The following is a 23,155-nucleotide window of genomic DNA, read 5'->3' on the forward strand; positions in this document are numbered from 1 at the left end:
CTACCCCCGCCCGCGCGGCGCCGCGTGGGCCCTACCACCCAGCCCGAAGGGGTGGTGTGAATGGACGCGCCGCCGGCGTCCCGCTCTGTTCCTGCGGGGCGAGGCGAGCCGCCGCGGCGGAGGGAGGATGCATTACCCCGCGGGGGGAATGGAACGTGCCACCGGTCGACCGGGAGGCGGAGCCAGCCCAACCGCCTCCGCGAGGGGAGGCTGGCCGTTAACCCTTCCGTACCGGGAGCGAGGGGCCGCCTCTGCCCCACCGCCCCGGCCCGCAGGGGAGCCCGGGAGCTCCCGACACCTCGCGGCGGAGGCTGCGTGCCTCCGCCCCAGCCCCGCAGCGGCGGGCTGAAGCGCAGCTCCGCGGCCGAGGGGTGCGGGAGAGTCCGGGTGCCCAACCGGCGCGGCGCCCTGAGGGGCCGGCCCGGCAGCGCGGCCCCCCCTCCCTCCCCAACGGCTCCTCCGCCCTAACGCAGTGCGGCGGGAGGCCCGGGAGCGGGGCGAGGCTACGGAGCCAGCGGGGCCGCCGCCGGTCTCTGTGGGAGCGCTGGGCGCTGCCGAGGGAAAGGCGCGGGAGGGCTGCCGCCGGCCTCCCCTGCCCCGGGCGCCTTGTGTTCAAGAAAACATGGAAAGGGTGTCGGGTCGCGGCGGCGTGGAGGCCCGTATCTGACCGCACGTACGCCTTTCAGCCAGCGAAATTACCTCAGCAGCATTCCAGCTGCCGCTACAGGAAACGCGCTGACTACGCAGGAAAGGCGAAGCGCGAAGGAGAGTCCGACATGTGACAGAACTGGATGCGAGCCTGAGGGGATACGTGAGGAAGTGCTCCAAATCTTAGTCCTCTCGGTTTCTTAAAACTTACCCGCTTTGTAATACCCGTGCCAACATCAACTGCAGGTGTAGAAAGATAGCTTTCTCGTGTGCATACAGACTTTTGAGAGAATTTAAAAATCTGTTACATTCTGATGCTGCAAAGGCTGAACATCAAAGTGATGTTACGTTAATTGCAATTGTACGTGTATGTTTTACAATTTCAAAAGCCTTACTAAAAAAAATTTATTACTGCCAGTATCTTGGAATAATGCACATAAGTTTATATAACAGTGTTATATCTGAGTATACAGAAACGTACACGTGAAAGAACAAAAGATGTGCTAAGAGAAATAAAGCCTAGGTTCCTCCTTGCAATCAGAATGAGGTCCCATTAGAAACAGATTTATCAACAACCGAATCTAAAACACCACTCGCCCTTTACTCCATGACAAGACATTTTCTCTGTCTCACAGCAGGGGTGAAAAAACAGTATCATTTCTCTTTTCTTGAATCTGGTCATGGGGGAAACTGAGTCTTCTGACTCAGTGACTGAGTCTTCTATTTCTCCTTGATTAGAGAGAAGGATCCCGGAGGGGCAGAGAAAGTGAGACTGTAGGAAATTCCCAGCCTGACAATTCTTCTCCCACCAGGGACTAGTGCTGCTTCACACACCTGCGTGAGTGATTTGGACCTGCATAAACAACTCAGGTAAGCGCTGTGCTACTCCCACTGCAGATTCCCCTATCAGATTAGACCAAAATTCCCCAGGCAGTCAAGATGCAAGCTCTGAAGCAGCCAAACTCATCTGGCCTAGAAGGATGCAAATGAAAGGAACTTATGCGCCTACATGTCTCTATATTTTAATACCTATTCAACAATTCCACGTTATTGGGCTGATGATGAGTCAAAGGACTTCCAACATTACTAAGTATCTTAATGTAACAGAATCAAGCTTTACGATTCAGTGCCCTGGGATTACCGAAGTAGCATCAAGAAAAAATGGTTTATGAAGTTAGTAGTTCTGCATTTCTGGTTGCCTTTGTTGGATTGTATTGGATCAGCAAATGTGGCATGCTGGGATCGTGCCTGTGATAATAAACACAGTGAAATGGTCATTTACTGTGACCATTGCGTGGTCATTTACTCAGCTCCAGCTTATCGGGGTTATATTAAAAAACTCAATCTTGGGAGCTATTAACTTCAGTTTTGTAGGCTTGAGTGAATAAATGGGTCTGTCTAAAGCTTCAGGTCATCACAACTATGGCCAAGTGGTCCGACATGATAAATGCCAGACTTGGTGAGGTTCCCCGATTCAATCCATCTGCGTGGCCAGTATGGCACTGAGGCAGCCAAATCTCTGAGGCTGCCGATTCTGAGTGTTGAATCACAGCTTTCCCTGCCTTGGACATCAGAAATGTGCTTCAGGTTGACTGAGAGTTGATTTCACGGTGCAGGCTTTTGTTAGTACTAATGCAGTGACTGCAAGCTGATGGGATAATACCTCGGAAAAAGACGTGCATCTAACTTGCTTGCAGACTTCGGGGAGTTAGTGGGTGGCTCCAGCAGGTAGCTGGTCAACGGTCTTTTTGCTGAAGCGCGAGGCTGTCAGTACGACTCCAGTGCATAGCCAGCCCTCCGTGAAGCCACTCGCTGAACATTTAAAGCCGAGGGGGGCAACGGTGAATCTTTAAGCTGCAAATCAAAATTTTCACATGGCTGAAAGGCAGAGGAGCCATACTGCACATCTTAGAGGGGCCGAAAAGACGATATCATTCCAAAGCACTTCACAGGCAGGAGATGACAGTCATTTCACGGGAAGTGACCACAGGTTCTTGCACAGTCCACCATGGATCAGAACGGGCTGTGTGCCCAGGGGGCCCCAGGGAACCTGGCTTTGCCAGCCTCGACAGCTCCCGTTGGGTTACTTCTGTATTGTTCAGCAGCACCAACGCCAGCACCGTCCCACGAGGAGCCGTTCTGGCACGGGAGTCAGGAATCGCATGTGGCTCCAAAGCTACGGACTAGCCGTAACCAAGTTAAAGTTTACTGGACCTGAAGGTCACCGGTTCAGCAGCTAACGTCAAGACCAAAGGCTGCCAACCCCACGGCTTCAGGAGCTCTGCTAACCTACAGATACCAAGATGAGGCTAATGAACAAAAACCGAAGTACAAGCTTTCTAAATGACTCAGTCCCTTTTTGGGTTTTAGGTACATTGTTATGACATGTATGTTTCTGGAATTATTAATTTGGTGTGTGTCATTAGCGAGCTGCTGTGAGCTCAGGAGTTCTCCATCACCAACTGCAAGAACAGACACACCACGTCAGAGCAAAGCAGAAACAGAAACCAAGTACGAAGTGGGGAACCAGCATTTCCACATGTGCTGTAACGAACTGAAATAATGTGTCTTTTGTGTTGATTTATATTGAAGAAAAGACGAGTTCAGCAGTTAAATGTTGAACTTGACCATAAACTTCCTGCATAATCTTCACCTGTAAAATATTCTCCAGATCAGAAGGTTGTTTCAAGAGGAATTGGGCTGCAGCTGAACACTGCAGCCCTGGTAGTGATCCCGATGGTACCGGGGAAAAACCCAAGCACCGAGCTGTTACTGTTCCGTCTTTCGGGGCTGAGGGAAATGGCAAGAAACCCGCTCCAGGGGCAGGCGGGAGGTTCCCGCAGGGCACGACGCCCTTCCCCGCGGAGGCTCCTCAGGAAGGCCGGGCCCAGGCGTGCACCGGCGCTGCCCCCGCCAGGCCGCGGGGGCCGCCGGGGGAGCGGGGCCGCGCCACGGTGGGAGGTGGCGCTGCCGGGCACGGGCAGCGGGTGAGGCCGGGGGGGCGGGGACAGGGACAGCGCCCGCGCAGCCGCCGCTGAGCGCCGGCGGCGGGCGGAACTGGAGGCGGCGGGCGGAAACGGCGCTCTCTACAGCGCTCACCATAGAGCTGGAGGAGAAGCACCCCCCACCTCCAGCCTTTGGCATTTCCGGTTGGTTGCTCCGTCACATCCGGGCGGCTGAGATGCCGGTAAGGCGGGCGGGGGGAGGCGGGGGCCTGGGCGCTCCTCCAGGACTCGCCGCCCGCTGTGGGGCACGGGAGCCGAGCGGGCCGGGGAGCGGGGGTGGGCGGCCCGGCCCTCCCCACCGCCGGGAGCTGCCCCTCACGGCGACAGACCGGCCCCCGCGGTGGGGGAGGGGTGGCGCACCTGCCCCGTGTGGGGGAGGGGCGCGGCCCTAGCCGGACCTCGGCGCTCCGCCCTGCCCCGTGGCACCAGGGTCTCCCTCTCCCCCTCCCCCCCTCCCCGGGCTCCGGCCGGTGCCCGCCAGGCTTCCCCCGGTGCCCTCCCGGCTGAGGCGTGGGCAGCCGGGCCTGGCAGCTCCGGCTCTCGTCCCCGTGGGTCGCTCGGGGCCCGCCCTCCCGGGTGCGGGCGAAAAGGGGGCAGCGGGTGAACAAGCGGGAATATTCCCGAGCCCTGGCTTGCGTGCGTTGGGCTGAGTTACTCTGCTTTCACTGTGTTTATGATCTTGTCCCTTCACGGCAGGAGGTGAGGCTCCTGCACAGAGTATCTTGTGCCGCACTGCTTGCTGTCAGGAGTGCTAGAGGAAGACTTTTAGCTTCTCTTTTTAGGTGATCCAGTATTCTCATTAGTTTTTAATATGTCCAATAGGTTTGTAATTGTGATGGAGGGGGGAGGGGGGGAACTGTACATGACTCACTTTATTCTCCCATCGCTAGTGTCTGAGTGCTTTCCCAGTAGGCAAAAATAGGCAGACTTGTTCTCATTTTCCCTTGTAGCCCAAAGAAGAAACATTGTATGGGTATTTGTGAAATAAATTCTAACCTAGCTGTGTTCATCAAGATATTTCTCATAATCAGAAATGGAACATCTCAATAGACTGGAAAAGCGGAGGTTTCCTGGTGATGGGTTGTTTGTATATGGTTGCCTTTCATCAACAATTTGGATAATTACACTGTTTTGCAGGCTGGGAATTCAGCCTCCTTGTCTCTTGCATGCTCTATGTGATTTTCGGTTGATCCCATAAGTTTCCAGGACAAATAATTCAACTTTCCATTGAAAATGAGCTATTGCAAAGAAACTGTGGCCTTTGAAAATTAATTTTGCAGTGTTAGAATGTTATTTTGCTGACTCAATGACAACAGAAGTGCAGGAACCTGGGTAAATTAGTTTTGCCAGTACTTCAAAGTATATTTTACAGTTACATGCAACATCTGCTCACTTCTTTTTACTTTGCTCTCATTTTTTGGTTCCTATCTCTTTATGTTTCATTTTTTGTTGTTTTAGGTTACATTGAATATTTGTGCAACACGACTTCTTGCAGAAGGACTACCACACTGTTTTACACTTAAGAAAATATGAGAATAAGCAGGGAGTGTTGTTCTCTCTGAACTAAAAAAAAAAAAATCTGTGCCTTGCTGAGGACAGCTGCAGGAATCGGACACTTGAATCAATGTTATCGGATGAGTTAGAATCCAAACCTGAGGTGAGCAATTGTGAACTGGGTTTGGTTCCCAGGAACATTTATGGGCAACACATAGGAAAAGTTCAATTAGTTTACTGCTTACATATTAATTCTCAAAGTGTTTTCAGTGGCATCTTCTAATGCTCCATGTTTTGATTTGAACGGTGAAAGATTAAAGAATATTGCAGGCTTTTTCCCCTCCTTTCAACCTATCAGCCAATACTCTTGCCTGTTGTCAGGTTACATTATTTTTTTCACTATTATAAAGTTCTTTCTGTTACAAGAATAAAATAAATTACTGTATTGACTACTTCTTTCCCTCAAACCAAATTGACTTTACTCAGTTTTGGGGAGTCTGGATTATTCTATTAGCATCAGCCAGTTCTGTTTTTTAAAGTACTCATGTTTCCATTAAGGAGTTGGCAGAAGTGGTAAGCAGCAGCACCCAGGGGATCCTGGTTGCTTGTTGTGAGGCTGCTGGACTGTTCCCACGTTCAGCTGGTGGCATGGCTGAGCATGAATTGCAGTGATGTATGTGTGCACACAGAGCACACACAGCTGGCCACAAACAGATTAACACATACACAGGTAAAGTACCTTTAAGAGGTAAACACAAACAGCATGAACTCCACAAAAGTTTGTTAGTGGAATATATCTGTACTCTCACTCAACTCCCATGCATACTCACATTCACAGATGTCTCTGCCAGGCCTAAAGTCTTTCTCGTATTTGTGCCCAGACCCAGGGCTTTTTAGCCAGTTTCTGGCTGGAATCTTGTTTTTTTTCCAGACTGTGGTTGCCTCCTCCTCACAAATTAGTAGACTAGAAGTTCACTAGCAGTGCACTCACTTGTGGGGAGAATATTTAGGAATATGTTTAGTAAGTAGATAGAAGGGACTGCAGTGATCAGACACAGCAGTGTACTGACCAGCACCCAGCTAACATATGACTGGAGTCTCTTCTCTCCCCCCTACCCATAGTTCTTTCTCCACTTACTACCCACCTCAGTCCCTCCTTTGATCCACCCCCTAAATGTTGCATAATAAGTTTTACACATTCTGCAGTCCGTGTTGCATCCAATAATAAGTTTGGTCTTTCCTATGAGACCCATTCAGATAACCCAAGACAATTTTGTTTTCTTACCAGTAAAAAAGTTCCGATAGAACCTCTTCAGGATTTCTGTCCAGCAGTGGCCCATTGATTAGCATCTGAGGAGTTCTGGTCTTTGTTACTCTAACCTGTAATTTGCTAGATACAAGTCTGCAGTTTGTTACATTCAATACAATTGTATCAGTGTGTTCAATTTATTACCTGCTTCTTGCCTTTGTCTTTTAGGCTGAATAGCCATTAGCCAGCTATCTGTACATTCCCCGACTTAAAAGTGGGGAGGACTGTATTGCTTTGTGTCCTTGCATTTCCAGTTCTCAGCTTTACCTCTTCAGAAGGCTAAGGTCCTAGAGCAGAGGACTTAGTACTGCTATGAAGTACCTTTTGGGGAAGTTCACAGGTGTAAATAGAATTGTTTTTATTGAGCCTTCTGTTTCCATCCCTGTTCAGTCCATATGCAATACAGCAGGTATCAAACTGGTACTCTAAAGAGAAGGATTATTACATGCTGGTAATTCATCACAGCCCAGGTGATGTGGTAAGGTATTTGTTTCTTAACAGAGCAGCCAAAGTCCTTCCAATCAGACTATTCAGGAAAAGTAGCTGCAAATTCATGGTAGCCCTGAGTAGTCTCAGGATGGGCTGCAAGGAGTTCCTTTCTCTTGCCTTGTGGTGGATCTCATAACTATCAGATTTTCTCCCAGTTCTGAATGATAAGGTGGGGGACTTTGTTACTTCAGTCTGTGAGTAGGTGGATTCCCACAGATTGTTTCTGACAGCCAAGGACCAGGATAGTTGGAATGCTTGTTCCCTCATTCCTCAAACAGGAGCTGTAAGTGGGCCTTGTCTTTTCTTGACTTGGGTAAGGTATTTGTTAATTAGGCATGTTTACATAATAGTCCTATTTCCCCATAGCAGAGTTGCATTTCCTTTCCAGCAAGCCTAGAACAGAGTAGGCCATTCTCAGTAGGAGCGAGCCTGATCCATGAAAGCTAAGGTGGTTGCAGAGGGCATCCTTTCCATATATGCTGTCTTCTAAACCATGTTCCCTAATCTTGATCAAGGCTATTTTATACTACAAATGTGGATTCATTTGCATTGTGGATTACCAAATCTATACACAGCTGCTTTCTGGTTCTGATTGTGAAAGTTGAGTGTTTAGTACTATTTTCTACTCCTTTGATGTGAAACTGGTAGACACCCTTTTTACACCTTTCCCAAATAGCAGTTCAAGTATGTCTGAAAGTCAATCATGATTTTACATCGTCTGGTGAGCCATGGCACCATAATTCTTATAACCACAGATGTTCTTTCATATCCCCTACCATGGGAGAAAAGTATTAATTAAAGAGCTGACTGTGGTTGTGTAACATCTAGGTAACATTAATTGAAGCACTATGGATGGATTGCATAAGCTTCTTTGCTCTACTGGTTTTATCCCTAAAGAAGCCACCAATGTGCCAGTAAATGTTTAATACTTGAGTAGAGGTGAATCCTCCTTTCACAGGTAGCTACAAAGTTGCTCGGAGACAGTTTGTACAGGCAGATGAATCTGCTTTTTCTTCTGGACTCCCTTCCCCCAAAGCTGTATTACCAGTATTCCTCAGGGAACTGATAAGATTTGCATTTTGCATGCTTTAAGCCTTCAGGGTGATTTGTTACAATTGCAAATATTTCCAGCCACCTCCACCACACTGGTCCAGTGCAGGGTCCTAGCAGCTGTCGGGGGTAGCTCTAGCACAATCAAGTGAACTACAGCTCTGGTCTATAAATTAAATTGGTTATTGAAAAGGGGGTGGAGGGAGGTATTTTAGCCTCTCCTTTCTCCCCTCATCAGCACCTCACAAAGAGACTCTTGTGAAGGAATTAATCCCCAGAGGTTGTATGGGAGGAGGGCATCCTAGTTCCTGGCTAACAAGCCTCACCCTCCCCACCCTTCAGCTCCAGCCCTTCCTTTCCCCTCCCCCCCTCCCTCTCTGCTAAATGTTCTTTTGACCTCTTTGCTTTGTAGTGGTTCACTGGTTAAATTTAGACCAGAAGCAGTATCGATTAAAAATATGGTCCCTGTTGGTCTGGGAGTCTAGTCTAGCTCTCCAGCTGTCCAGTGGGAGGATAGATCTGAACATTAGTACTGGAAAAACCTTCCCCGCCCCCCCCCAAGCAAAGCAGCCGCCTGACACCTCCTGGCTTTTGAATCATCTGATGAAGGGCATCTGTTATGGGACACAAACTTCAACCCGATCCATCCCATAGTTTCATTTGTTTCTGTAGTGTTTTGGTTGGGGTTTTTTGTTTGCTTGGTTTGGTTTTTTAGGATCTCTAAGGAGGGGTTCCTAGTTCTTTAAACATATTTCCTCCCCTCCCCCCCCCGGGTCAGGGACCGTATCCAAGCTTTCTTGGTAACACAAGCATTCCACACTGCTTGTGGTGATAGACCCTGGGATCATCCTGTTCAGCATCTCTTGTTGAACAGCAGGGATGACAATTATTTGTTTGGTGACAAAGAGCCAAGAAATATTTTACATTTTTAGTACATACACTCTCTACATTACTTACAAGATTTTCAGAGTTATGTGGTGTTTCAGCAGGAGTAAAAGGAGGCTATATTCAAGAAGGTGGCACAGCAGAGCCAAAAATAAAATTCTTCATAGCAAGACATAGCTGAACTTTGCTCATTTTGTCCCTCTAAGGCTTGTAGATTCTCTCTGTATGACTCACGTCTGGCCCATAAAGTTTGAATCTCTTAGTTGAGGATGTCCTTTTGCAATTAATATCACAATTTGTTTCAAATTCCAAGGGATATCTTGGCTATAGACTAAAGCCACTTTACACCTCTCATCATTCCTTTTGTGTTCTGTTAATATTCTGTACATTCAGTTTCCCTATTCAGGTGCCCCAAGATGTTCTGACTGCTTGATTACAAATTCTAGCACTTGGGCCAAATTTGCAGAAGGATCAGTCCCCTCCTTACATAGAGATTCTATAGTCACCATCACAGGAATACTTACAGCCCATCTGGATCCTGTTTGTAATGCCAGATATTATGTGGTTACAAGATCTGATGAACTGTAGCATCCAGGAGATTCCTCCCCTCCTGGTCCTTCAGACAAGAGACCACTGAACTGTTCCCAGGTGCAGGCAGAAGTGAGGCTGAGCCTGAACTGCAAATATGCACCCATGCACACATAGACAGTACAGACATGTATGGCTGTAAACACTAACACATGGCAGGACATTACCTTTACAGGCACCCACAAATGCAAATGGCATTCACATGGAACCGGAATACCACAAATGGCCTAATTCTGTTCCTACTCATCAGGTACTCAGGCTTGAAATTTGCTAGCATATCACACACGTGCACTCTCTCAGCTGACATGCATACTCAGTCATGGATCTGTCCGGTCTCTGCCAAACCTTAAGTCCTTCCAGTATCCGTTTCCAGGCCCTGGCCTTTTTAATCCAGCCTCTGGCCAGGATCTCAAGTTTCCAGATTGGTTTCCTCCTAGTCACAGACTAGTCCAACTTGAAGTTAACTAGATGAATGTACTCAGAAACTATTTAGGAGCAAACAGCATTTGAGAAGATGACAGGATAGACTACGGTGACGAGGCAGAGCAGTGTACTGACCTGCAGCCTGCTAACATCAACCCATATTATCTCCCACCCCCTTCCTGTTCCCCATGGTTGTTCCTCTCCTATCCACCTTGATCCCTCCCTTTCCCCACCTTTGATCCTTCCCCTAAACATCCATAAGTTTTTCAGATTCCCACAGCCTCCTCTTAAGACATCTTAATAATAAGTTTTACCCAGTCCCAGAATTTCCCCCATATGCCACAAGAAGTTTGCTCTTGCCTATGAGATGTGTTCTGGTATCCCATGATAATATTGTTCCTATCTCTTACAAAGTTTCTGGCTGAATTTCTTCAAGGTTACACTCAAGTTGTTCCTGTAATTGCCCATCCATCAGTGTCCCAGGAGCTTTGGTCTTCGTTACTCTCTCTTATCTGCAGTTTGTTAGAGTTTGTGTATCTGCACATTTAATTTATCACCTCTCCTGTTCCTAGTCTGTCTTTTATGCTGAATAGCCAATTACCAGATACCCTTACAATTTCCTGTTTGCTTTCAGCTGCAAAACCAAATTAAAAGAAACTTAAGGAAGCAGCACATAATGTTTGTAATTAGTTTTTTCCCATATTCCAGTTGCTGTGGTTGTCACAAAGGTATTCAATTGAACAGGAAGGAAGGTTTCTGAAAGTACTTGGCTGCCAAGATACAACTGTCACATGAAAATTTTTATTTTCTCTGAATTATGTGATGTAGAGTTGGGAGAGATATATTTGGTGGTTGGTTTGCTTTAGTTTATGGGAAGGGTTGGGGTTTTTTATTCCAAATTTTAACAATGAGCATGATTCATGTCCTCTTGTTTAGTTCTGCTTCTTTTGCCCCCTATACTAGCCTGTTATTACTTTACAAATAAAATTAAAAGGATCTCTTTTCTTTTGAGCATCTGTTTGACTGCTGCATTTTGCTTTTCCCTAGTGGCTTAATGTTGCTGTGTGGAAGCAGAGGGTTTGAAGCAAACTTTCCTATTGTAGGAGGAAAGTTTTATCTAAGGCTTTCTGTATAGAAATAGAAGAGTCCGTAAAACAAGTGTTTCATGGTGGAGTAGGCAGCAGTAGGGATCGGGGACAGCTTTTAAATGAAAGACAATCCAGTAGTTTAGAACCATCTTGCCACTCCCATTTTTTAGTCCAGCTTTTCTTCTGGTTGCCTTGCTCTGTTATTCCTAACTCCCTTCTCTTTTTACCCCTCCTTCTCCTATTTTTTAATCTTAAATGAGAATGCATGGCCTCAGGGGAGGGACTGTCTCATATTGCCTGTGTATTTTTTTGACAATATAAAAACAGTTCCCTCTTCTGACTGCAGCCTCTGGATAATCTTATAATATATCTAAGAGGAAAAAATGCTAACCTTTCAAACTGCAGTCTGGCTTGTGGCCTAGTTAAAATGGCATATTGCCATCTGAATTACTTCAAGACTTAATTTTTACCTTCATAATTGTCACTGATGACAGGCTGCTCCTAAGGAAGGGTGAGCTGGGATCCAAGGGTGATCCCAGTCCAGGCAGTGTCCTCACTGACCAGAGCACAGTCCTGCAGCACCTGAGCACAGCAGGCAGAGACAGGTGCTGGAAGTAGGGTCCATCCACAGCCCTGGACGAGGCAAAGTGATGAACCAGGTCCAGGGTCTATCCAGAGAGTTCAGTCAGGAGATGGGGCTGGAGACACTGATGCAGCAGAAGTCTGAGGTCTATCCAGGAGACAGGGCTTGAGACAAGTAAACCTACAACACCACTCAAAAAGGGACTAAGGAACACAGGCTGAGCTTAAATGGAACCCCTGGGTTTAAATGGAGCCCCTGGGCAGCAGGTGTGGGTGGTAGCCCCAGGTGAGACCACTGAGGGCAATTAAGGCTCCAGGGCTCTGACAGCAGTAACTCTTCAAGGTAAAACTGTTTGAGGAAGCATCAGTATTTCCAGTGTTTTCATAAGAGGAAATAAGCATAGATAAATCAGAGCACAAACTATTAAGTTTTCCATGCAGTTTCTTTGCTTTAATGAACTTTGTCCTGATGTAGGAGAGGCTCAAAAGGCTGGTATCTGCTATAGAAATAATTTGGAATTGGGTGCCAGTAGTTCTGAAAATGAAATACTAAGACAATCACAACATACAAAATAAGAATCAAATTATTAGTGACTGTTGGGTTTTAATCACAAATATACCATTGGCCTATCATGTTTTTTTAGTCTTGTTTGTTTTGACACTGATGAACCGTCTCACTGCACAGACAACTCCGTCTGGGCTCTGTGTGAATGCATGCTAAAATATGTCACAATGAGGGTAGTAGCTTTTGAATAACTATCTTGTACAGTTTCCTTCTAAATGCCAAAGATAAGGGAAGTCTGTTGCATACAGTTGTTTGCTAGACAGCAGCAGAATGCAGGATCTTTATGTCAAGGAGTTTCCTAAAGATAAGGAATAGTGACTTGAGGGTTAAGTTTTTGGTGTATTGTTATTTTCCATATTTCTTTCATCTGTGTTTTTCAAAATATTTTGAGAATGTGAGTATAGGAGTAAGTCTGACAGAACTTATAGCCAAATAAATAGATCCTATATATGTTTTTTGAGGGGCACTTTCTCTGAAATGTGGAGTATGTGTCTGGATCTGTTACAACTGACCCCTTTCAGTCTTTCTGGTCTCCGGAAGTTTAATTCCGTACAGGGGAAGGATTTGAGACCGTATTTGTTAAATAAGCTTGTGGAGTTCACAGAAGAATTAGTTCAGTCCATTGCAAAAGTTGGGCTGTTATCTCCTAGCTCCCAGCAGCGCTTCCTTTGTTAAATCAGAATATTTTAGTATGGACTGCATTGGCACTGGTAACGGAAAAAAGAGAGTCTCATTTTTGTGTCTGTGCCTTGGAGGTAAAGAGGAGTCCAGCATTATATCCAGTAGTCTGACAAAAGCTTGAGATGTTGTCAAGGGGACAGAATGAATAAACAAGGCACATGCTTTGCTGCTCTGAACTTGGTTAAATATGGGAAGACTTTCAGGGGTGAGGAAAGGCATTTCTCTGACTTCCAGTTCCTTTTCAAATGTCAGGTTCCTTTTTTATAACTCAAGATTTTTAGGAGTTAGCCAGAAGTAATTTTTGCATTGCCAGAGCTGACTGATAGTAAGGATAGCTAAATCTGCTGGACTGAATGATCCAGGCATTTCTCACCTCCTGGGCCCATCAAGACGAGGGCTGCTCCCTATTTCTCATCTTAGATCCAGCCACTAGCGAAGTTTCGTACAATTTTCAAATAGGTGCACACACACACACACACACTGTACAGATGTGACTGGCGCCAAACAGATTAACACAGGTGGGACACTCGTAGCTTCACCCACATAAACACAGGCAGCGCAAAGTGCCTGATTCTGTTTGCAAAGGTTGCTGCCTAGAGACAACCTTCATGGGTTTCTCCAGGATATGTTCCCACACCTCTTGTTCTGCTTGCCAACTAGTCTGGCTTGGAGTTTACTAGCATATGACATGCACACTAGAGAGCAGGATCACACAGGAAATAGTTACGAATGGAGTTTAATAAGACAGGACAGACTGCGACAGTTAGGCTGCACCAGACAACTAAATTGACCAACTTCCTGCTTATATGTTATGGGCCTCTTTTATCCTCCCTTCTCCATTTTCCTGTGTTCTGCCCTGATCCACCTTGATCCCTTCCTTTTCCTGCCTTTGGCTTTTCCCTTAAACAATGCATAATAAGTCCTGTACAATCCCCAAATCTCTTGTTCAGTCCCAAAGTCCTCCCCAGGAAATGCATCCCAGTAAAAGTCCTATACCTCTTTATGCAATAGTCCCCCTTATTTTGCATAGTATTCTGGAGAGGGTTTCTTCTGTTGAATCCCCTTAGTGGGTTGGTTTCACACTAAGGACAATGGCGTTAATTGTCCATCTTTGATGGTCTTAGGAGTAGCTGATTTGGATGGATAAGGATGTCTGCGTTCTCCCACTTGTCATCCCAACCTTGTTCCTCTGATCTATCTGCCTTATCTGCCTATTTTGAATAGCCATTAGCTAGACATCTTTGCAACTAGTCTTTTGCTTGCTTTTTTATTTAAAAAAGACCAACTTTCTTTTAGTTAAGTATTTAAAGACAATGATTTAAAAAAATACCTGTACCAAAGGCTGAGCATGGAAAACATTTACCTGGAAGGTTAGAGTGTAGTAAAGTATCAAGTGGTAAAAGACGAATTAAAAAGGAATATATGCCTTAAAACATGGCATGTATTGGTAAAATTTGTCTTGGTAAAATATTAATTAAAAAGGGATATAGCCTAAGTAGCCTTCACAGTAGTCTGCAATGATCCAGAGCTGTTTATTGTATGTTAAAGAAATGATAACAAATACAAACAATTCCTTCTTTGTCATTAATGTAAACTGAAAAGTTTCCATTTACTTTGATGTGTATTCATGGGATTATATTCAGTGTCTCCTACAAGACAGTAGGGGATAACGGACTGGGTTTAGTACCTTTTTAAATGATTGGTGCTGCTCTTGACCTAATCTTTAGTATCTTTTTTCAGCTGCTGGTTCAGTTTGTTCAGAATACTTCTATTCCACTGGGGCAAGGGCTGGTGGAATCGGAACCAAAAGACATCACCTGTCTTTCTCTCCTTCCTGTTACTGAGACCTCAGAATGCAACAGACTCATGTTGCCAGGTAAAAACTATGTGGCAGATCTTTGCCAGCATGCCCTTCGTACAGCTGTCTTTACTGCGCCACTGTGGCGCGCTGCCTCTTGCTGATTAAGGCATTCCCAGGGATGGAGGAAGAAGTTCAGAACGGTGACTGAAACTTTTCTCATTTAACAGTGAAGTCTGACTGGTTAGAAAATTCCTTCCTCCTCCAATCTCTCTCAAGTTCTAATTTTTTTCTAGAAAAATAACTTCATAGGTATCTTTTAGTCATAGTGTATTTATGCTTTTATTTACTCTGCTTCACTTTCTTCACTAGATGATGAAAGAGATCTCACTTCTCCAAGTCATGCTAATTCTTCCAAAGATGTTTCTTCATCTGCTGTCTTGAGAAGTCTCCAGGTAAATGTGGGCCCTGATGGAGAGGAAACAAGGGCACAGAATGTACAGAAACCATCTGAGCTTCTGTCAACTCCAGAGGCTTCCAGTTTATTGCAAGACCTCCAGCCCAGTGACAGCACTTCATTTATTCTTCTCAACCTAACAAGAGCAGGTAATTCTCCTTCTGTTTGTCATCTGGCTGGATGTGTCTCAGACAACAGAATGCAGGAGATACAAGTACAACTCTGTCCCTGCTGCTTATGAAGGGGAAAGATCACGAAATTTGCTGGGCATTATTGGATATTTCAGGAGCATTTAATCATCAACAGCTTCCTACAATGTAGAGGTCAGTGAAGACTTTTTCAGTGCAGCTCTTGCATCTATGCCATGAACACTAGCCTCTGGGAAGCAAAGAAATTTCCCTCTGTTACATTATCCTTCTGTTTCCTGAAGTTGTCTTCTTTTCTAGGGCTGGGGTCTCCAGCAGAGCACTTGGTGTTTGTTCAAGATGAAGCAGAAGATTCTGGGAATGACTTTCTCTCTCATGATAGCACAGACAGCAGTACCCCATGGTTCCTACGAGTGCAAGAATTGGCCCATGACAGTTTAATTGCTGCCACTCGGGCACAGCTCGCTAAGAATGCCAAAGCAAGCAATAATGGTAGGAAATCCCCTGCTTCTGTGTCAAAAGTTGAATGTTCCATGCAAGACCCCTAGTTTCAGCTTGTTTCTTCCTCTCTCTTTCACTCTCTCCTGCTTTTAATCTATTCTGACATGTCTTCAAATCATCAGTGACAGAATTATACAGAACAATCATGTAGTTTTTCTGCAATATAAATAGGCTCTTCAGTTTTTCTCAGGGAATGAACTTCAGTGGAGCCAGCAGTTCCATTGTAGTCCGCACGTTCTCTGGTACATGTAAAGAGTATCTTCTTTCTGACTGCAGCTGCTTGTATTTCAACTTTCATTTTCACTTTCAAGTGTCTATTTTTAATGCATACTGTAATTCATACCTTCTTCTTAGCTCCACTGGGTTTGGAGATCAGCTTTCTGGAGAATACATAATTGGATTTAGTCACATGCTTTGTGACTTCATTATTTTAATAAATAATTGCAAAAAACCACAATATATTTTTTTTTTAGCTAAGGTGTTTTTAAAAACAGTTATCCTGTCTGATACTTAAAATTGGTTGGTTGATCTTGATATAGAGACCATTTTTACAATTTTTGATGCATTGGCTTTCTGTTCTTCTTGTGATAAGCTTCATCTGGTAGCAGCTGATCTGATACAGATAGCTTGTTGGGAATAGTTTATGCGCCTTGTAAAGTTTGCAAATCTGTGTCTGATCCCTGTTATGGGCTAGGCAGCAGCATGTAGGACATGGTAAACAATTAGTAGCCAGGCATATACTTGCTTTACAGTCCTGTATCATATATGATGCTGGTTTTATGTATTAAACTTGACACATTATAGTAATCTGTATCTTTTTTAGATTTTGCTGGGCTTTTTCTTCCAGGTGAAAATGTTCATCTTTGCTCAGGAGATGGGCAGCCAAAAGACTCTAGCCCCATTCCTCATTTATCTCGCGTGGAAAGGAAGCTGAAGTGCACAGTTGAGGGCTGCGATCGGACATTTGTGTGGCCAGCTCACTTCAAGTATCATCTGAAAACACATCGGTGAGCAGAATAAAGCTGTATGTTGTCATGAGTTTGAAAAACTGTGCTCTGTATTTGGGATAGCGTCCGTTTCTGACATCGACAAGCATTGAAAACGTGGTATTACTGTTAGAAATACTAGCCCTGTTGCTTGCTTTAGGTCATTTATGTTGAAACACTTTGACCAGATTTAGATTATTTTTGCAGGTCCTTGTTAGTGTTTGGTTTAGAATATTTGTATTTTAACAGGTGCTCAATAAAGAGCATAGTGAACATTAGAACTTGTAGGATACTATCATACTTTTAGATATCCTTGAACAAAATTGCTTGCTCTAACAAATGACCTTGATCTTTTTTAGCTAAGAAATTGGCAGTCTCTAAGGTAAATTGTAGACAAGAAGCTTAAAAACTGGGAAGGACTCCAATAGACATGAGCCCATCATCTTGCCCTGAGACAGGGCCAGCAGTAATTGCATATGTTATCTGTACACATACAGTAATTTTTGATCCTCCAGTGACTGAAATTCCACAATGTTCCTATGTAATCTGTTGCACTGCTTTACTAAATCATTCTGGGTAGGGAATAGGCAAGGTAATATGATGAAAAGATATTACCTGAACAAATTCTTCCAGTGGACCACCCAGACTCTAGTTCCTTAGGACTTAGGTCACTCACTTTGGTTGACTCTCTCTGTTTTCTGATATAATTCATTTTGGTTTAAATGTTTCTGCTTTTTATTTAATCAAAAAAGAAGTTGAGTGTTCATGAAAAATACACTGCAGTAGCTGGTAATGAAACAGCTCTTTTGTTGATTTCCAGGAATGACCGCTCCTTCACTTGCCCAGCAGAAGGCTGTGGAAAAAGTTTCTACGTCTTGCAGAGGCTGAAGGTGCACATGAGAACTCACAATGGTGAAAAACCCTTTGTGTGCACGGAGCTGGGCTGTGGGAAGCAGTTCACAACAGCTGGAAATCTGAAGAACCACCTACGAATTCACACTGGTGTGTTTTAGACCTCACCTATTTGTGGTCTGCAGAGGTGGGGTCTTTACTGAGGAATAAACCACTTGCTCCTCCATCCTCAAACTTTTGAGAATAGGATGTTATCTCTGCCCTTCATTAATGTCCCCTTTCTATCAATTCACATTGATCTATAGGTCAAATTAATCAACTGCTTACCCCCTTTACTATCCTGTATAATTCCACACAGGTTTCACCCTTCCAGTACTATATGATGATGCTGTACTCTTCTCAGACCCATGCTCTGAAGATTCCCTTCCCCCCTCAAGTTGTTTGATGGAGGGAGGAGTGTGTGTTATTTTGGGGAGAAACTAGACTGTTCCCAAGGGAATAGTTAGTGAACACAACTGCTGTAATTTTTTTTTATAAAGAAGCTGTTTTAAATTCCTGAGAAGCACAATAGCGTAGATATTTCTCCAGTGTGGAGTCCTGGTGGACACAGTTGTAGCTGTACTGACATCTGGGTGAATCTGACTAGCTTATGTTACCTATGCTGCTTGTAGAATGACTAAATTTGGGAAATTTAGGGAAGTGAGGAATACACTGGAATGAGCAGCAAAAATATAGTAGCAAAGTCTAGTAGAAAAAGGCAATAATTAGAAGACAGCATTTTGGCATGCAGACTGCTCTGTTTGCGTTAATGCTAATTCGGGATGTTACCATATGCTGGAGCCTATGTACTCTTAACTCATGCTCAGCTTTTTATATTAAATAAAACAAGAACCCTTATTTCACAGTGCTGTATTTTATACATGGTTTGTTTATGCTGTCTCCTCTGGAGAATTTGATCCTGCCGTGTCAATATTTTTAGAAGTTGGTGTACCAGCCAAAGTCTTGACAACTGCATAAAGTGCTTTAGGTGTTTTTATCTTACAAAGTTTTTTGAGAGAGGCACAGAAGTTACTGCTGAAATGATCAGCAATTTAATAGTTAGCAAAGTTCATAGTGAATATTCTGGTGGCTTTGTTTGTTTTTTTAAGCCTCAGGGTTATCACACCACTTTAACAAATGGCCCACTTCAAGCCTCTGAGAATATTGTTAGAGATTCCATGATGGCCTAGGATGGTAGTATTGCATTACAGTTGGTTAACATTTCAAAATAACCTTGACAACTGTGAGAGCACAAGGCCTCTCTGGTAAAATGGAATCACAGATTATGTGGGCCGCCAGCAGCTGTTTATGCCTTCTGCTTTACTTAAACACTACCGTATGGTATGTACTTTGTAGATACACATGGAAGAAGGTTGCTATTTTAAAGAATTTGCAGTCTAGCTAGAACACATGGTTTGGGGGCAGATGTTGGGATGTAGTTAAAATTATATATAGCAATAATAAAATTTTGAATGTGTAGTAACAGCAGCCATAGTTTTTACAGTTGTCTTTTGCACTTAAAGCTCCCAGCCAAGACGCAGATAAAGTTAATAGGCCCAGCTGACACATGCACAATCCTCCATGATAAAGTGAGTGTTCTGCAACCAACAAAGTAGTAGCTTCTGGAGGAGTAAATAATTTTCTTAACTGCAAATTGATAATGTGCAATTAAGAGCTTGATCAGACTAAAGGTGTTTAAAACTGCAGGTGTAAACAGATCTAGGGTTTGTTATAGATGGAACTGTGTGCTGTTATTTTTGTCAATGATAGTTTTTCTTCCTTCTTTCCAAGTTTTAAATGTTTATAACAAGGCAGAAGGTACAATCAGTGTTCGAGAATCTGCCACATATTTCAGCTTTGTAACACCAATCAGAACATGCTGTGTTGATCCTTTTTGCTCAGATCTGTTGAATGCTACAGCAGATAGGAAGCTGAGAAATTAACTGTAGGGAGAGGACTTCTAAAGGCAAAATCACCGTAGAAACAACTTTAAAAACAAGTTTACTCCGAAAGAACTATGTATCTGTTAGACAATAAAATAGCTAAAATAGCTTGCTTAATCTCCTGTGGACTGGCTGTTACTCTGATACAGTAGTCTAGTTACAGACTTGAAATCATAGTATTAAACATGGTATATTGAGTTCTTTAGTGGGAAGTTGCAGACAGAAGTTACCTCTAGTTTTATTTAAGGCTTTATTAAGAGGGTGTTAGAACAGGTTCATTATATTGCATTGCATTAGTGTAGTCACCTCCCAATTTATCATCATTTAGACAAATACAAAAATAGCTGTGAAGATATATAAAAATAACAAATTTCAGCCTATGAGAACAAATTGTGCCTTGAATTGCTGTTCCTCCACACATAAATATAAATGGCTGACGCATCTCTCACGGGATTTTGCCAAGTTCAGCCTGATCTGAAATAAAGTATAGAATCTGATATGAAGGGAAATATAGTTAATGGGATTTTTGGCACTGAGAGGCAGAAAGGGAACGGGATCCTGGGAGTGTGTGAAGCAGAGAGCTGGTTGTTAAGAACTGCATATAGAAGATATATCACAGTCCAGGCACTTTTATGTTACTCTTTTGGTACTTATACACTTGGAAGATTTATTTAGAAACAGTGGACCCTTGCTTCGCTTTCAGTGAATGATGATCTAAGAATATTTCAGAAAGAATGTCAGTGTTTCCTGATGAAACACTGTTGAAGAGAACACTTTAAAAGCTTTAGGAAGCATATATGTAATTTCTGTTGAACTTTGTTGCATGTAAAGCCAAAAGGGAGAATGGGGTAGAGATGTTCAGAGGGACTTGGACAATCAGATCAAGTTGTGATCCCAAAATCTAAGAACTTACTTTTCCCTTGTAGGGGAAAAACCCTTTCTGTGTGAGGCACAGGGATGCGGTCGCTCCTTTGCCGAATACTCCAGCCTTCGGAAACATTTGGTTGTCCACTCAGGTAAGAGTCTTCACCTGACATTCTGTGACCTATCTGAGGAAAGATCTGTGTTGTAGGACTTTGATTTGATTTCCTTAAGAAAAATCCCCTGGTTTCTACAGGACTTCCGGTCATAGTGTTTCACGACTTCCTTTGTGGTGCCCGTAGCCTGTAGACTTTAATCTTTTCTGTTGTTTCTGTTTCTAAATGTTATGTTTCTAAACTCAAATTATGTTTTTAAAATTTCTTTTCTAAATTGTTTCTAAAATGTCATGAAGTTGGATATCTGTTTCATAGCTGCCATTTTCTTATTTAAAAGAGAGAATCTAGCACCTCTATATATTAATCAAAGCCATTCAAATCTGAAATCTCTCATGAGTGGGTTTCTGCCATAGGTAGGGTTTTCCTTTATTTTTTAATACTACATACTTGTAATTGGCCAAAGCATTAGATGGAAATGTATTTCACAAGTGTTTCAAAGCTTCTGCCTTCTGTTTTGATTGATCTATCTTAAATATCATCAGCACATAATGAATATGGCTTGTTCGGGGAAGGGGAGATTTTATTGGGTTAGTAACTTTTGGGATTGCCCGAGGTCTCCACACTTTTTCTTTCCTGTCTCCTTGGCTTCCATGCCATTAAGCTCACACATATGGACATCATTTTGTTGTATTGTGCAAATGATAGACTGCTCTGTAAAATGGAAATCCTTTCACAGTGACAAGTCATCATCCTACTCAGGTCTCTACTCAGTAATGTAAACCAGATGCTGCAATTTGTTGTGTGACGGCAGGAGACAGCTTCCTTGCCTCTGCTTCCTTGCTTTTAGTAATTTTATTCTAGGTATGGGACATCAAATATTTCCATGTCACTGAGTAAGAGATTTCAAATAACTTCTTCCCTCTCATAAATCAGACTTGAAGACTTTATGTTACTCTTCAGACTTGAGATTTCCAACAGCTGGCAATACTGATACCTAAAACTCTTCTGTTCTGGAAGCTCATTGCTCTCCAGGAAACAGGAATATTTCTCATTTGTTTTTTTTCACTGATAATTATCACCAGTGGTGTCAACAGCCATTTCAAAACAGTATTATTGGCTTCTTGGTTGATGAGGTCTTTATTCCCAATTTGGTAATTCTCGGGATATTTTTTCCCACTTCTACTCCAAGGAGTGAAGCCCCATCAGTGCCAAATTTGTGGGAAGACATTTTCCCAGAGTGGTAGCAGAAATGTGCATATGAGGAAGCACCACTCCCGAATTGGAACAGCTGGCAGCAGAGAGCGAGAACAGCCAGGTAAGGAAGGGAGGACACTCTCTGTGGGGGGGAAGTGCAGGAAAGAATTAGTGGATGGTTAAAGAGAAGGGAAGATGTTTGTCCTGAAAATACGAGACCACAAGCCAGTAAGGAATAAAAGACTGTTCCTCCTGGAGATGAGGATGGATTGCTCACCCTCCCCTTTTCTAGGATAGAAGACAAAGGTGTATTTTTGTATTGTGGTCAAGGGGCAGATATGTTTATTGTTTTCAAAATTAACACGAATCTGGTATCTTTTTTTCACATGGAATTTGTGCCCTTTGTTATGTATTATTGTTGTAAGAAGCCTGGCTTTTTATGCAATGTGAATTACTTAAAGAGAAAGCCAAGCCTGCATGAGATCCTGCCATACTAAGGCTCAAAACAATAAATATAGGAGTTACCATCCATTGGAGCGCTGGATGCCCAAAGAGTAGGAACGGATAAAGTAGGTGTCTAGGGAAGAAGTCTTTGTGACTTGGAGGCGGGCAGGGATTGTGTCGTATATTGCAGTATCATTACATCATGAGAATTTTGTTTTACCATTTTTTTTTTCACAATAGAGTCACTGATGGGCAGCAGTTTGCTGGAAGAATCTACAGTGCATAATAAGAATCTCATCTCCATGAACTCTCAGCCCAGCCTTGGTGTTGAGTCTCTGCACCTGCCAGACACTGAGTCTATTATTGGAGTAGAGGAGGGTGAGACCAGCTGCTCTTTTTTCCGCCCTCTTATATGTGGTGACTGAAGTGGGATCGATCATTCCTCCTAGATGCTCACCATCTTGCAGTGGGATGAGTGAACATTGCTTTAACTGTGCACAGAGCGGGTCGGTAGATGGAGAATGAATCATAAAACTGGAATTGGAGAAGACCTACCGGACCAAGTTTCTCTCTTGCAGAGCTTAAAAGGTGAAGTCTGCTGCTTAGGTGTCATTTAGCCCGTGTTGTGGAACGCCATTTCAAAACTGTTTATGCAATCCATTCTCCTAGAGCCTAATGCGTTTGTTTTGCTGGAGCACCTAGGAGCCCCAGTTAAGGACCAGGACCTCATTGTGCTAGGCACTGTATAAACATTCAGTATCTTGAGCAACAAGCCTTCCTTCCATCCTTTACCTTCAGAGACTATATTCTAATACATCTCACTGTCAGAAGCTGAAATAAACTATCTGAAATAAATGTACTACTTGATATCATTTAATTACATTTGCTGTGTTCTTTTCCTGCTTCCCCCAGTCACTTTTTCCTCCAAAATTTGTTTGGTATGTCAAGCTCTTTAAATGAGTCTACCATGTAGGTGTTTTGAATTTTTAGTTAACTTAAAGAGTTTCTTCA

General features: G+C 43.6%; 1 protein-coding gene across 6 annotated transcripts; it reads left to right on the forward strand.

Moving 5' to 3' along the window:
- The first annotated feature begins 203 nt into the window (after positions 1-203).
- On the forward strand, positions 204-23,025 carry ZNF410 (zinc finger protein 410). 6 transcript variants are annotated; one of them, XM_072865894.1, is made up of 11 exons: positions 204-894; positions 1,387-1,518; positions 5,112-5,310; positions 14,548-14,683; positions 14,978-15,211; positions 15,509-15,700; positions 16,533-16,716; positions 17,516-17,697; positions 20,456-20,545; positions 21,696-21,821; positions 22,385-23,025. In XM_072865894.1, the coding sequence occupies exons 3-11, from the start codon at positions 5,278-5,280 to the stop codon at positions 22,567-22,569; spliced, it is 1,362 nt and encodes a 453-aa protein (XP_072721995.1). In that variant the 5' UTR covers positions 204-894; positions 1,387-1,518; positions 5,112-5,277; the 3' UTR covers positions 22,570-23,025. The 6 variants fall into 6 exon arrangements, with proteins under 6 accessions (XP_072721995.1, XP_072721997.1, XP_072721994.1 ...); XM_072865896.1 differs by having other exon boundaries at positions 204-811; XM_072865893.1 differs by lacking the exons at positions 204-894; positions 1,387-1,518 and adding an exon at positions 3,701-3,835.
- The last annotated feature ends 130 nt before the right edge of the window (positions 23,026-23,155 follow it).

This window comes from Ciconia boyciana, chromosome 6, assembly GCF_034638445.1.
Source record: "Ciconia boyciana chromosome 6, ASM3463844v1, whole genome shotgun sequence".
Taxonomy (NCBI): Eukaryota; Metazoa; Chordata; class Aves; order Ciconiiformes; family Ciconiidae; genus Ciconia; species Ciconia boyciana.